Consider the following 16,173-nt stretch of genomic DNA (forward strand, 5'->3'; position numbering starts at 1 on the left):
TTGAACCAGAGCTGAGGGGAAGGAAAAGCTGCTGGACTCAGGAGAGCTTCAGTTGCAACTGAGTGGCCCAACAAATCAGTGTCCTGAGAAGAGAAGCAGCACAAAAGTGTGTGCAGGTGGGCAAGCGAATGGAAAAGCAAGGCTCCCAGAAAGCTTCTTTGGCATCCTGGTTTTTTGTGAGTGCAGGATTGCACCATTAAGACTGTGAGCTGGCATGCAGGCAGGCAGATCCTGGTTTAAATCTTGCCTTGGGCTCATGTTGTGACTTTCCACAATCCACTTTGCATTCCACCTCAGCTCCTCATCTGCAATACTGGGGAAATAATACTGACCTATGTTGCAAAAACTATTAAATAATCCATGGGAAATGTGCTGAACATTTTAATCTATGCACACACACTCTCTCTTAATTATTGGTAGTAATCTAAGCAAGGTTACTATGTTTACATGAGGAGATCTGTCCCACTGAAAGATACAATTATGCAGAACCCTTACCAAATGATTAATTTGCAGCAGAGCAACTCAGTGGTAAGGCAACTGTTTTGCATGCAGAGGGTCCCAAGTTCAGTCACTGGCATCTCAGCATCAGGCTGAAAAAGTGTCGGTTTCAAAATTGTGGGGAGCCAATGTAGATAATGCTAAGCTAGACAGACCAGCAGACTGAATCAGTACAAGGCAGCTTCCTATCTTCCTAAGATGATGGGGCAAAAAGAGCCAGAGCTTTTGATGGATTTGCAAGCGAACTTCAGATTGGCACCATGTTAATTTGAATTAAGACCGATGGGATACATCCATACGATACAAATTCTAAGTTGTGCAGTGTTGCTGTTTGACGGTTTGAAAAAGCACTATGTGATTTAGTTTATAAAACCAAAAACTGTCGGAATCAGCACATTTCAGAGCCAATGCAAAGTGACATTCGAGTGCAGTGCAGAATCCGCTTGTAAGCAAACATGAAACATTTAAGGCCCATCCAAACAAACATAAACACATTTCAGTAATGTTTCAGTAATGTGAGAATTGTGTTTAGCTCTGAAAATGAGACTTCAATGTGCTTTACTTTGGTTAGATTTTTGCCTCCAGCCCCCCCCCCCGCATTTCTTTTAGAAATAAGATAACCCTGTGTGGGTATTATTCCTGTTTCAGTGTCTAGTTAATGGAATGTATTGGAAAGCTATATTTAGTTATTGCAGTGTTTTGCACTCACAAGTCATATTGGGTTATATCCAATTTTGATGCAGCAGGAAGAATCTACTGTGGAAGTGGGGGCGGGGAAAGCAGTTTGTGTCCATTCCTCCTCTTCCCTACAGACCCCCAGTGCTCCCCCAAAATCTCACCACCAACCCCCGAAATGATTTGGGGGTGCTGGGAACTACAGAAGAAAGGGAACTGGGAAAAATTGCTTCCCTTTATTTGTTAGCAGATGACTCCTACAAGACCACCAGCGCTAGAACACTGAGGACACTCAGGACACTGAGGTCCAGCGCCGAGGGCCTTCTGGCAGTCCCCTCATTGCGAGGTTACAGGGAACCAGACAAAGGGCCCGCCCTGTGGTACGCCCTCCCTTCAGATGTGAAGGAAATAAGCAGCTATCTTCTCTTTAAAAGACATCTGAAGGCGGCCCTGTTTAGGGATGTTTTTAATATTAAATGCTGTATTGTTTTTAACACTCGATTGGAAGCCGCCCAGAGTGGCTGGGGAAACTCAGCCAGATGGGAGGGGTATAAATAATATATTATTATTATTATTATTATTATTATTATTATTATTATTATTATTATTATTATTAGAATGGCCAACTGGATACTAGCCATGCTGTCAATGGGGGATAGCAAAATTACATGCCCTTTCCCTTGGCTGGATCACTCCCCACATATCCACTGGCATAGGCTTCTATTGTGCACCAGTACTTTTATGCTTGGGGACGCGGGTGGCGCTGTGGGCTAAAGCCTCAGCGCCTAGGGCTTGCCGATCGAAAGGTCGGCGGTTCGAATCCCCGGGGCGGGGTGCGCTCCCGCTGTTCGGTCCCAGCGCCTGCCCACCTAGCAGTTCGAAAGCACCCCGGGTGCAAGTAGATAAATAGGTACCGCTTACCAGCGGGAAGGTAAACGGCGTTCCGTGTGCGGCTCTGGCTCGCCAGAGCAGCGATGTCACGCTGGCCACGTGACCCGGAAGTGTCTCCGGACAGCGCTGGCCCCCGGCCAATAAATGTGAGATGGGCGCACAAACCCCACAGTCTGTCAAGACTGGCCCGTTCGGGCAGGGGTACTGTCAGGGGATGATTAGCTGCTTGTGCTTAAAATTGTGCCCCTTCAGAGTTTGTGCGGCCCCACAAACCTCTGTGTGTGACAGAGCTCCTCAGACATGTCTGCTCTAGTCACTAGTAGAGTCTGACAGTGGCTGCCTGCGGAAGCGCTTCCAGCAAAGAAGTTCCTTAACGGAAACGCGTCTCCTGGACTCACGACGTGGCAGCTTCCGGCGAAGCATGGGTCTCCCTGCAGTTGCTTCTGACACCTCCCCGCTATTTTCGCTGGAAGTGTCTCTCACCCCTTTCTCTCCCCTGCTGTTTCCTGCCTGGGCTGCTGCGTCTCTCTCAGCATTACTGAGATCCTCCTCCAGAGACCCCTCGCTCCCCCTCCTTGTCCCTGCTTTAGCTGCTGACTCTCTCCCAGTCTCTGGGAGCCCGACCACCTCCCTTTCCTCTGATGTCAGTTCCCTGACATCCACCTCCCCTCCAGGGCCCCCTTCTCCCCCGCCCCTACTCTCTCCTCTGGGCGGTGAGGAGCTGAAACCCCGAAAAGAATCCTCTTCATCTTCAGACGTCTCGAACATTTCCCTCCATCGGTCTTCGTTCCGACTCGCTGAATCCTCCTCCACCTCGGAATCAGAGAACCCCTCCAACTCTTCTTCTTCGTCGGTGGTGGCGAAGTATTCCCTCCGGAACCTCGCCACTGGCTGGGGTTTACGAGGGAATCTCTGATGAAAAGTTTCAATCAAAACCTCGTCATCTACATCCTCTGCCCTGACCCAGGTGTTTTCCGACTCCGGCTCCCCTTCCCACATTACCAAATACTCTACTTGCTCTCCCTTCCACCTGGAATCGAGAATCTCCGCTACATGGTAGCTGTGTTCTTTTTCCTCCATAGCTGGTCCCCTATTGACCCTCCCCTCTCTGTCCCCTATATACGGTGACAGCAACGACCTGTGGAACACTGGGTGCAACTTCATGTGGTTCGGTAACCGGAGTCTGAAAGCCACTGGGTTGACCTGTTGCGTGACTTCAAATGGGCCCAGTCTTTTGGGTCTTAACTTCTTACAACCTCCTTTAAATGGTAACCCTTGGGTGGACAGCCACACCTGGTCCCCCACCCTAATGCTTTCCCCTTCCCTTCTGGTTTTGTCTGCCTGCCTCTTATATTCCTCCTTCGCCCTGTTTAAATTAAGTTGGAGCTGGCGATGGATCGCTTCCATTTCTTCAACGAACTGTTCTGCGGCAGGAACGCTCCAGTTCTCCCCTTCCCCCCCTGGGAAGGCTCGGGGATGACACCCGTGATTAGCCAAAAAAGGGCTCATCCCCGTGGACACGTTCTCTGCATTGTTGTAGGCAAATTCTGCCAACGCCAGCTTCTCCACCCAATCATTCTCTCTGTCATTCACATAACACCTCAAATATTGCTGGAGGACCCCATTAGCTCTTTCCGCCTGCCCGTTGGTTTCTGGATGACGGGCAGTAGAGAAATTCACCTCTACATGCAATAAGCTCATGAGCTTCCTCCAGAACCTGGAAGTAAATTGTTTCCCTCGGTCAGAAACCACCCTCAAGGGGGCGCCATGCAGCCTAAACACATTTTCCACAAACAATTTAGCGGTTTCTTCCGCTGTGACCGCATGTGAGCAGGCTATAAAGTGGGCCATCTTGGTTAACAGGTCTACCACAACCATGATGGCTGTTTTCCCTTTGGACCTGGGCAGATCAGTCATGAAATCTATTGCCACTGCCTCCCATGGCCTTTCCGGCGTGGGTAGTGGTTCTAATAAACCTGCCGGTGCCCGCCTCTCCCCCTTGGCTCGTTGGCATCGGTCACACCCTCTCACATATTCCCGCACATCTTCCCTGACCTTGGGCCACCAGAATTCCCTGGTAACCAGCCACATGGTTTTGTGTTGCCCAAAATGCCCTGCTGTGGGGCTATCGTGCAGTTGCTTGAGTACCTTTTCCCTCAATTCCCCTTCAGGTATGTATAACGCTCCCTTGTAGTACAACGCCCCATTCCTCTCCTCAAAACCCCCGGGTTTGTCTCCCTCCCTCCTGAGACCCCTGAGTTTGTCCTGGGCGTATTCATCCTGCACCGTTCCCTCTACCAGTTCCCTTTGCCCCACCAATGCCGCCCCACACACCCAGTGGTCCTCGGGAATGACATGGGTCTCTTCGGGTGCACCCTCTCCCTCCAAATATTCAGGTTTGCGTGAGAGAGCGTCCGCCCTAACGTTCTCCGGGCCTGGTACGTAACAAATCTCAAAGTTAAATTTGGAGAACTCCTGGGCCCATCTCAACTGCCGTTGGTTGAGCACTCGCGCAGTTCTCCAATACTCTAGATTCTTATGGTCCGTGCACACTTGCACCTTCTGTTGTGCACCAATTAGCAGGTGCCTCCATCTCCGGAAGGCCTCATGAATCGCAAGAAGTTCCCGGTCGTACACCGTGTAGTTCCTCTCAGATTTGTTCAGCTTTCGCGAAAAGAAGGCACACGGTCGCCACTCTGACCCCTCCTTCCCCGGCTGCAGAAGAAGCACCGCCCCTATGGCTCTGTCAGAAGCGTCTGTTTCGACCCTCAGCTTTTTTTGTAAATCCACATGTAGAAGTTGTTCATCAGAGGCGAAGGCCCTTTTCAGTTCCTCAAACGCTCGCTCCGCCTCCCCCGTCCAAACAAACTTCTTTTTACTGCTGAGACAGTCCGTGATGGGCGCCGTCAGGTGGGCGAAGTTTCGGATGAACTTACGATAAAAGTTTCCAAACCCTAGGAACCTCTGCACATCCTTCTTGGTCTTGGGTGTTTTCCATTCCAGCACCGCTTGAACCTTGCCGGGGTCCATGGCCAACCCCTTGTCTGACAAGCGGTACCCCAGGAATTCCACCTCCTTGGTATGAAACTGACACTTCTCCAGTTTCACCCACAGTCTGTTGGCTTGCAGCCTGCTCAACACTTCTCTGACGTCTCTCACATGTTGCTCCTCATTCTCCAAATACACCAACACGTCATCTAAGAAGGCCACGCAATTCTTGTAGAGCAAAGGCCCCAGTACGTGGTTCATGAAGGCTTGAAAACACGCGGAGCCTGTTTGTAATCCAAAAGGCATAACGAGGTATTCAAATGCCCCCAAAGGGGTGAACATGGTGGTCTTCCATTCATCCCCTTTCCTTATACGTATCAGGTTGTACGCCCCCCTTAGGTCCAGCTTTGTAAAAATCTTTCCTTTTCGCACCCTGGTCAAAATATCATCAATCCTGGGCATAGGAAAAGCCGCCGGCTCTGTCACTGCATTTAGGCGCCGAAAGTCACATACCAGCCTCGGCTTGTCCGTGTTTTTTTTATCCACAAAAAACACTGGGCTACCCCCCGCTGCCTTGGACTCTCTGATGAAGCCTCTCTTCAGGTTCTTGTCAATGAACGCTCGCAACTCCTGCATTTCCCTGTCTGACATGGCATACAACTTGCCTACAGGAAGCTGTGCTCCAGGGAGTAAATTGATCTGGCAATCAAAGGGCCTATGCGGGGGTAGTTGGTCAGCTTCCTTCTCGCTGAACACGTCGCTGAGATCAGCATACTGTGGTGGCACCTTCCCCTTCCCCATTACTTCAGTCCCTGCTAGGGTGGCTTGGGCCCCTGCTGACCCCTTTTCCCCCCTGCAGTGTTCTAAGCAATGTGCTGAACCGAAGGAAACCACTCTTTGATGCCAGCCCACCAGCGGATCATGTAAGGCTAGCCAGCTCATTCCCAAAATAATGGGAGCGCCTCCCAAGGTGGCCACATTAAACGCTATCAGTTCTGTGTGCCTTGCCACCCTCATTATCATTGGGACGGTCTGCAAGCTAACTCCTCCTCCCAACAGTTCCCTGCCATCGATCGTGGTCACCTGCAGGGGGTTGCTTAAAGGGATAGTCTGTATCTGATGTTCAGCAGCAAACTCCTTGCTCATAAAATTGCAGGAGCTGCCTGAGTCCAACAGCGCCTTTATTTTTAGGGGGTGTCCATTTTGCAGCTCTAGCGACACTTCAATCACTAGAGCAGGTCGAGGAGCTTCTGGCACGGGCACTTTCACTGCTCTTTGGCCTGGCTGCAGTGCCCTGACGTTGGCAACCAGGCGTTGGCTTTTACCTGCTCCGTTTCTCCCTGCTCTCCCCCCTCAACTGCTCCCACCATCCCTTGCCATTCCTTCCTCTGGGGGCAGACTCTGGCAAAGTGGCCTGGCTGTTGGCAGAGATAGCATTTCCGGGCTCCCTTTCCCTCCTTCTTCGCCCCCTCACTGGGCTTTGAAACTGCGCGCGCGCGGGCTGTTCCGATTTCCATCGGCTCTGCCGGCGGGAAAGCTGGCTCAGGAATGTCTGGAATGCGTAACTCCTTCCAACGTTCCCCTCTCCCTTCCCGCCTCTCCAAGGCTCTTGCCTCCTGGCGCGCTCCAATGGTCAGCGCAGATTTGGTCAGCTGATCCATAGACACCGCCCTGGGGCTCCTGGCCAGCTCGTCTTTCACAGCTGAAGAAAGACCTTCTTCAAATAGCATCTGAATGGGTGCTGCCGATAAATCCCACCCCAATCTGTGAATCAGCATGGTAAATTCAGTCCAGTACTCACGGACAGATCTGCTTCCCTGCTTGCAAGCCATTAGCTGTCTGCGCACCACCCCTTCCTCAATATCGCTGGAAAACATGATATCCATTGCACGAAAGAATTTCATAGTGTCCTTTAGGATATCGTTGTGCGTTGCCATCAGGGGTCGAACCCAGTCCCGCGCCCCCTTCTCAAGATGCCCAATTACGAAAGCAACTCGCGATTCCTCATCAGGGAACTCATCAAACTGCACATTCAGGGCATATTGCATCTCAGTCCTAAAGGCATGGTAATCCTTGGGGTCCCCCCCAAACTTCTGCACCAATCCTGGTACCTTTCTGGGGAACTGAGTGGTTCTCCCCTTTTTGTCAGCATCCTGAGCCCTTCTCTCCTCGAGCCTCGCCGTCTGCAGCGCAAGTTGGACCTCCAGAGCTTGATACCTTTCTTCCAAGCTTGGACCAGCTCCAACCCCTGCCTCTCCGGTTCCGGCTGGGTTGCTCATGATGCTTTCTCCTGCACAGGCAGCGTACAGAGACTGTCAGACTGCTGTCAGGGGATGATTAGCTGCTTGTGCTTAAAATTGTGCCCCTTCAGAGTTTGTGCGGCCCCACAAACCTCTGTGTGTGACAGAGCTCCTCAGACATGTCTGCTCTAGTCACTAGTAGAGTCTGACAGTGGCTGCCTGCGGAAGCGCTTCCAGCAAAGAAGTTCCTTAACGGAAACGCGTCTCCTGGACTCACGACGTGGCAGCTTCCGGCGAAGCATGGGTCTCCCTGCAGTTGCTTCTGACACCTCCCCGCTATTTTCGCTGGAAGTGTCTCTCACCCCTTTCTCTCCCCTGCTGTTTCCTGCCTGGGCTGCTGCGTCTCTCTCAGCATTACTGAGATCCTCCTCCAGAGACCCCTCGCTCCCCCTCCTTGTCCCTGCTTTAGCTGCTGACTCTCTCCCAGTCTCTGGGAGCCCGACCACCTCCCTTTCCTCTGATGTCAGTTCCCTGACAGGTACCTTTACCTTTACCTTTACCTTTACCTTACTTTTATGCTTAAGGTTATTATTTTGATTTTTAAAAAATCAGTTTGGCTTAGAATGTATAAAGTTATATTGCTTCTCTTTTTTTCTTAACAGCATGGGATGGGTGTTCCATCCATTTCTATCATGCTTCATGAGCTAATCAAATTGCTACACCATGCAAAATGCCGTGATGTTACCATTATACGCATCGGTACTTCAGGGGGATTAGGTGAGCAAAGAATTTTGCTGCTACCAGGCGCAGGAGATGGAAATGAAATACATCTCAAGAAAAGGTCATGTCTTTATGAGATTTTTGTACTTAAAAAAAAATCAAGTCAACAAATATCAACCTGCTACTATATATGAAAGATCACAAATATGTATTTTTCTAATGTAGCATCAGCTTGAAAACACAGGACTTGATGTTCTTCTTAAAGTCTTTTGGATTTGATTTCCCCCTAACTGACCCAAATACCAACACATATGAGTGACTGATAAACACACACACACACACACACACACACACACACACACACACCATGTTATCCATATTGTGAAAATGCTTTGTTCCAATGACAAAAAAAATGTTCTCCAAAATTTAGATTCCTGCTTTTTAAAATAAGGATTTCCCATAGAATTGAGGCAAATACTGTAAGAATCTTAATGAGAAAAGAAAGTCTCGTTGCAAACAACGAATGATAAACTCCCTCTTGAAATGAGTTTGTACAGTACACATAGCTGACTGAAAAATTCTGTCCAGGTACAAAGTAACTGACAGTCCTTTCACCCACTGAAAGTTGCGTGTTGAGGTCCCCAGGGCCACCCCAATAACTCCCACATCACACGGAATTTTTGTTTAAGATTTTTGGCATAATTTTGGCCACAACCTTATTAAAATACAAATTTGTGAGTGGTTGCTTAGGCATTGGTTGTGACTATCTGCCCCCACCATGGGGGACAGACTGACATTCCGCACAATGCAAAAGTCAGAATGGGGGAATACACTTGGGGGTAGTGGCGGAGCAGGGGACCTGCCCTCACCCCAAATGCAACCAGGAGCTCATTGCTATGGCCCAAGCCCCCTTGACAGAGTGGACAAGCAATAGTTAGCCCCCAATTCCTTTAACGGAATCCCTTGCAGCAGCAGCATTAGAGGGGCAGGCACAGCCAATCCATGCCCCTCAACCAACCAAACCATAAACCAATGCCTAACCGCGAACCTTACAAGTTGTGACGATTTGCTACGCAGTAGGCAAAAACCAAATGGCCCCAGCCAATCAGCCAGATGGACAAAATTCCTACCGGGCCCCTGCCCCAAGAGCAGACGACCCCATGATAGGCATAGCAAGGTCAAAGCGAACAACCCTAATTCTAGGGAGGGGGGGACGGGCAATCCGATGCACGGTTGAAAAGAGGAAGCCCTAGCCTCGTGCAAGGAGTTTTATCATTTCTGGCTGTCAATCAACAAATGGCAACATTAACTTCTTCCCAACAACAAGAGAAGCCCCAATCGCATCAGTGGCCAATTAGCCCGCCCCCAACATTGGAGTGTCCTGGCGGCCCCCACCGCAACACGTGCTCTCCATGAAGGAGAACACGCTTTATCTGAATGACATCGAGAATTATATGTCACTTTTAAAGACCTGATAGATGACAATCACTGTCATGGACCAGAATGCCCTATATACACTTCATAACTGGGGTGGTACACATGAGTAACATTTTGAGTAAATGGCTGTGTGTACGCCATACATTTAAAACGCACACACAAACACCCAGCAAAGAATCCTTGGAACTGTAGTTTGTTAAGGATGTGAGGCAGCAACAAACTACAGTTCTCTGAATTCTTTGAGCAGAAGCAAGGGGAAACAAGTAGTATAAAAGGTAAAGGGACCCCTGACCATTAGGTGCAGTCATGGCCAACTCTGAGGTTGCAGCACTCATCTCGCTTTATTGGCCGAGGGAGCCGGCGTACAGCTTCTGGGTCATGTGGCCAGCATGACTAAGCCGCTTCTGGCAAATCTGAGCAGCGCACGGAAACACCGTTTACATTCCCGCCAGAGCGGTACCTATTTATCTACTTGCACTGGCGTGCTTTCGAACTGCTAGGTTGGCAGGAGCAGGGACTGAGCAGCGGGAGCTCACCTTGTCACGGGGATTCGAACCGCCGACCTTCTGATCAGCAAGTCCTAGGCTCTGTGGTTTAACCCACAGCACCACCCGCGTCCCTTAACAAGTAGTATAAGTGTGTTTTAAGTGTAAGGTGTGGATGTATCCAGTTCCACCTCTATGAAAATTCAATCACTTCCCTCCCACATGGCATGTAACCTCCTGCCAGTCTATTTCTTGCAGAAACTTAGCTGACTACCCAAATGTTTTGTTATGTTCATGATCACCGAGATCAAACTTCCTATAATGTATAATTGCGGGCTTATTTAATGCAGTCTTTGAACTTTATCCCCATTTCTGATTTCAGGGATTGAGCCTGGCTCTGTTGTCATAACAGACACAGCTGTTGATTCATTTTTTAAGCCGCAGTTTGAGCAGGTGATATTGGACAATGTGGTAACGCGAAGCACGGAACTTGATCGAGACCTTGCTGAGGAACTACTTGAATGTAGCAGACAGATTAAGGATTTCCCATCCCTCATTGGCCATACAATGTGCACTGATGATTTTTATGAGGGTGAGTGGGAACTGCTTTATACACTTAATGATTCATTCTTTTAATCCCAAACTTAAAAGTGGGAGGTTAGGATATGAAAACATTATAAAGGTCATGACACAGCTTTGCCAGGTTTTGTCTGGTGCTGTCTACGGGCTTATGGTTACTTTTATCATTGTGTCTTTTAGATAACTTAAAGAGCAACCCCATACATGCGTATTCAGAAGTAAGTACCATTGCACCCAATGGGATTTACTTCTAGGATAAGATAAGAGCCTTAAATGTTGTAGAACAAACAGAAATAAACAACAGTGCAGTCTTAAAGACATTTAGGACAGAAGCAATTCCCACTAAATTCAACAGTTAGGCTTACTTCTGTGTAAGTGTGCATGGGATTGCTTCCACTGACGGTAATGCCTGAGAATAAGCTTCACTGAACACAGTTGGACTTAAATAGCAATTCTATGCATGTTTATGCAGAACTAACTTTCTTTTCACGGACTTTCATGGACTGCGGGTGGCGCTGTGGGTTAATCCACAGTGCCTAGGACTTGCTGATCGAAAGGTCGGCAGTTCAAATCCCCGCACAATGGGATGAGCTCCCGTCGTTCGGTCCCAGCTCCTGCCTACCTAGCAGTTCGAAAGCACCCCAAAGTGCAAGTAGATAAATAGGGACCGCTTTCTAGTGGGAAGGTAAACGGCATTTCCGTGTGCTGCGCTGGTGCTGGCTCGCCAGCTGCAGCTTCGTCACGCTGGCCACGTGACCCGGAAGCTGTCTTCGGACAAGCGCCAGCTCCCGGCCTCTTGAGTGAGATGAGCGCGCAACCCCAGAGTCGGTCACGACTGGACCTTTGGTCAGGGGTACCTTTACCTTTACCTTTTTAACTTTCTTTACCTACTTTCCTTACCCACTAGAATAAACTGTAGTAATTTTTCCTTAATTTTTAAGGATTAATGAAATATACCATATTTTTTGCCCTATAGGACGCACTTTTCCCCCTCCAAAAATGAAGGGGAAATGTGTGTGTGTCCTATGGGGTGAATGCAGGCTTTTGCTGAAGCCTGGAGAGCGAGAGGGGTCGGTGCGCACCGACCCCTCTCGCTCTCCAGGCTTCAGGAAGACATCCGCAAGTCGTGGGAGCCCGGCGCAAAGTTGCGCAGCTCTCACAAGGCTTGCGGAGAGCTGTCTGCATCCTGAAGCCTGGGGCGCGTTGAGCTCAGCGCGCCCCAGGCTTCGAGCTTCGAGCAGCTCTCCGCAAACCTGGGGAGACCGGCTTTACCTTTGAGAATATTTGAGAGGAGCATTCTGCCTCTCCTGTTTTTACAGAATATTTCTTGAAAGAATTGTTTTGAAGGAAAATGAGGCAACAGTTATCTTTAATTCTTCTATGGTTACTTATTACTTTAGATGTGTCATAATGGGGTGAAATCAAATTCAACCACGAACGTTTATCAGATAAATAAATGAATACTGAATTTTTCACCATACCTGGAGGTAGCTGTTTGAACAAGCGCCCACAGACTGTATATTTTTTGGTTACTACATAATGTGGAGTCTCATCTGCAAGTGAAAAGTGATCTAAAGGGAAAGTATTATATAGTTGTTAAAAGGAGTTTAAGGTGGTGTACATGGCTCTCTCCATCTTCACTTAATCACTTAATTAAGAACCCTGTGAGGGAGGTTAGGCTGAGAGGCAGGAAGTGGCCCAAGGTCACCCAGTGGGCTTCATGGACGAGTGGAAATTGAATTCCGGTCTCCCAATTCCTAGACCGACACTCTGACCGCTACACCACAGTGGGTCTAAAGTGCCAAGCATATTAGAATCAAGTTTATAAGGTTTCAGTAATGTAACATACTTTCCAAACAATAGCCTGGTTCTCATTTCACATTAAACCATGGTCCACTTGCTGGCCACCATGGACAAAATAAGCCAGAGTCTGGCTTGTTGAGACATCCAAACCTGGCCTTGTTTGCCTTGCCCCAAGCAAGCCAACAAGCAATAACCAAGGTCTGTTCTTGGCTCATCGTTCATAGTTAGTTTGGGGAAAACAGCAACCCTTAAAGAAAATCAGCTGAGGCCTTTCAGCATGTGTCGCCCCACCATCAGGGATGATGCTGATATCCGTAGGGCAGAGGTCTTTTCAGCTATGGCCTCCCAAAGGAAGCTCACCGGACAATGACACTCCCCATCCCCCTGTAGACACCGGGGGGGGGGGACGACCCTCTTGTTTTTTATATGGTAAAGTTTTTGGCTGCTGCTGCTGCTGTTTTTTCTGCTGTTTTACATTGTGGTTTTCTCATAACGTATTTTCTTTTTCTTAATCTTTATTTTTTTAAATCTCTCTCTCACCACACACACACACACACCATGACAGTGAATCCAACTTCCCATTTCTTCCTTAGAAAAATCTAAGGTTCCCTTGATAACAATTGCCCATCCATCCCTCATCCTCAACAACTTGTACAAATTCATTGTCATTCTGTAAGAAACGACCATATCGTGTTAAACAGTTAAAGTAAAATAGTCCCTTGTCAATAATCATAACATCATGTTAGCAGCTGGATTACACTCTAGTTACTTCCTGTGACAGGATTATAGCTTCCAAAATTACTTTACAGAAGAAAAATGTCAAGAAGTGTGGCATTTATGTAAATAACCATTAGCGCCTCTGTGCTACCTTAGAACCTTTTCTTTGGAGGCAATTAAATGCTGTTTGCAAAGTGGATGAAACAGAATAAATGGAGAATTAATAATCTGAGGCCTATTTATAAACTGTTGGATCTGTTTGCAAGCACAGCCATCTGTGGTTTTGCTCAAGGCCACATTTTATCAAAGCCATTTCAGAGGATTAATGCAGAAATGAAAACACAATGAAATGGATTGCCCAGGTTTAGTACAAAATGAAGGTATGTGCTTGGCATATTCAAAAATATTACTTACAATTAAAATAAGCACAGCTTATTATGCTTCTCATTAACAAGTAGCCTAACTAGATAGTGTGCTGTTGGTGGGATCGCCAATCACAGAGTCTGTTATAAACATTAAATGGCGGCGGGGGGGACATTATTGTTGGTGGCACCAGAAGGGAGGCTTATGTGAAAAATCACCTGCCCCACATAGAAATTAGCAGGGGGGGGCAGAATCTCCCACAACATGGCTGCTAAGAAAGCCACTACTGCATTGTGTAGCCAGGCCCTTAGATTCCAGCTTCTACTTAAAACAATAATTGGCAATGCAATCTTATGGATAGATACACAGAACTAAGACTATAAAATGTGTAGAGTACAAATGAGGTAACTGTCGTGCTATTACAATACTTCCATTACACTTGACCCTACTGGCCATGCTGGCTGGCTCTGACAGGAGCAGAGGTCCAAAAACATCTGGAGGGCGACAGATTCCAAATTCATCACATATAGGAATGAAGCAGAATGAGATCCCTTGCAGTATACTTTATTTTTATGAGGAACTAATATTTGGTGTAGTGATGTATGGAAGTGAGATAGTGATGTGTGGAAGTGAGAGCTGGACCATAAAGAAGGCTGATTGCCAAAGAATTGATGCTTTTGAATTATGGTGCTGGAGGAGACTCTTGAGAGTCCCATGGACTGCAAGAAGATCAAACCTATCCATTCTGACGGAAATCAGCCCTGAGTGCTCACTGGAAGGACAGATCCTGAAGCTGATGCTCCAATACTTTGGCCACCTCATGAGAAGAGAAAACTCCCTGGAAAGACCCTGATGTTGGGAAAGATTGAGGGCACAAGGAGAAGGGGACAACAGAGGACGAGATGGTTGGACAGTGTTCTCGAAGCAACCAGCATGAGTTTGACCAAACTGCGGGAGGCAGTGGAAGAGTTCAACGAAGAGTTCAACACGACTAAACAACAACAAAGATTTGGTGGCACTAATTAAAGAAACTACTTCCCAGAGCATTTAATAATATTTCTTTCCATGCATATGTAAACATTTTATACTATTTGCGCTTAAAACTTTGCATTTCAATACAGATGTTCCCACCTTCCCTACACCATAGCTTGGTGCTGTATTTTCCTCACTACAGGGTTAAAAAGCAGCAGGAGATTGGGGCATATAATGCAAGGGCACGCAGTGCACCACCTCCTGGCTCAATAAGTGTGAAAATACATGCTGCTCCAGTTAGGAACGTTAAAAGTCATGCTGGCGAACATTACCAAATCAAACCACCTGCTAGCCAGTACATACTAGCTAAGTGGCACATACCTCTCAGATCAGGTGGGTGGCTATATAACCACCAAATTTCTGTCTCCCCCACCTGTGAAATCTCAGCCAATAAACAGTTCACTGCCATAAAGCAGAACAGTGGTAAAACAAATAGAGATTGTGTTTTGTGGGCTCCCCAGCATTGGATACAATGCTATTGTCTTCTAGTGTACTGGTGCTACTGTTGTTTCATTACTGTTTTGTGCTGCTTTCCTCTGCACAGGATAACAGAGCGCATTATCCTTAATTTATTGAATCTTCGCCATAGTAATACAATGTTTTCAGACTCCGCATTTTTATATGCCTCTTTTGCGCTGTTTTGTTGGAATGTTAAAAAATACATGGCAGATGAGGTATTAATATTTCAACGCGCATGCTATTAAAATAAAAAATTCCTGAGGTTTTCGTTTAAGCATACCGTTGGCAAATTGGGTTTTCTGAAGAAAGCATTCTTTGAGACTGCAGTCAACTCTGCCAACACATGGAAGTATAAAATACTTACATTTCCTTTTCTTTCCTTCTAAGGTCAGGGACGATTAGATGGAGCGTTGTGTTCCTTCTCCCGTGAAAAAAAGCTGGAGTACTTAAAAAGAGCTTACAATGCTGGAGTTAGAAACATAGAAATGGAGTCTACTGTATTTGCTGCTATGTGCAGGCTTTGTGGCCTTAAAGGTAAGACAGAGGGTAGATCTAGCTTTAAAATTGTTTCCCTCCTTTGCTGATGCTTCCTCCTTGCAACCCTCTTCTCTGAGAAGCACAAAGCGCTTTTCACTGCACTGTGACTGTCCACCATCTTTAGCTAAAGTGAATAATTAAGGCCCTGTCTTCACTGACACAGTATACTTGTGTCTGATTGAGGGATGGAAGCGTCTGTCATTTTGAGTTCTCTCCGTTTCTCATTTTCTAATCTTAAATTCAGTTCTCCACATTTTGCACCAATTTGCAGTTTTTTTAAAAAAAAATCCTCAAGAAAATTCACCAGGATAATAAACACATTTTTGTGTATGCAGTTTTGGCTGACATACACATTTTTGCAAGCAATTTTCCTACACAGAAATATCTTCACTAATATCTTCCTTATCATGCATCCTTCTCAATAATATATGAAACATTTGTAAACATTTTATAGAGAACTGCATCACAGAACTTGGAATAACAGGATGGCTGTGTTTCTGTGTGCATATTATTTCAGAAAACACAAATCTGATAGATTTGACTTGGAATATGTATTAAAGTGAATTTCTTTGCCATACGACGTCTGAATGATACTATTTCTTACTGAAAATGGAGGTTCATATGACTGAATGCTCCTTCTCTTCCCTCCTCAAAAAATTATCTGTACACAAGATCACAAAATTTTGTTCTTATTTTATTGGCAGGGAGAAAATTAGGCTAGAATCGCTTCCCTCAAGCTCTTAGCACCC

At 47.0% G+C, this 16,173-nt stretch overlaps 1 protein-coding gene across 1 annotated transcript in view; it reads left to right on the plus strand.

The window, feature by feature from the left end:
• The window catches only part of UPP2 (uridine phosphorylase 2), a 34,821-nt gene that overhangs the window by 15,565 nt on the left and 3,083 nt on the right, over positions 1–16,173 (plus strand). The window contains exons 5-7 of the mRNA XM_082199376.1: positions 7,955–8,069; positions 10,317–10,526; positions 15,275–15,421. Coding sequence (XP_082055502.1) covers positions 7,955–8,069; positions 10,317–10,526; positions 15,275–15,421 — 472 coding nt within the window. The remainder of the gene's footprint in view (positions 1–7,954; positions 8,070–10,316; positions 10,527–15,274; positions 15,422–16,173) is intronic.

The sequence above is a fragment of the Podarcis vaucheri genome, assembly GCF_965113315.1.
Source record: "Podarcis vaucheri genome assembly, chromosome: 1".
In the NCBI taxonomy this organism is placed as follows: domain Eukaryota; kingdom Metazoa; phylum Chordata; class Lepidosauria; order Squamata; family Lacertidae; genus Podarcis; species Podarcis vaucheri.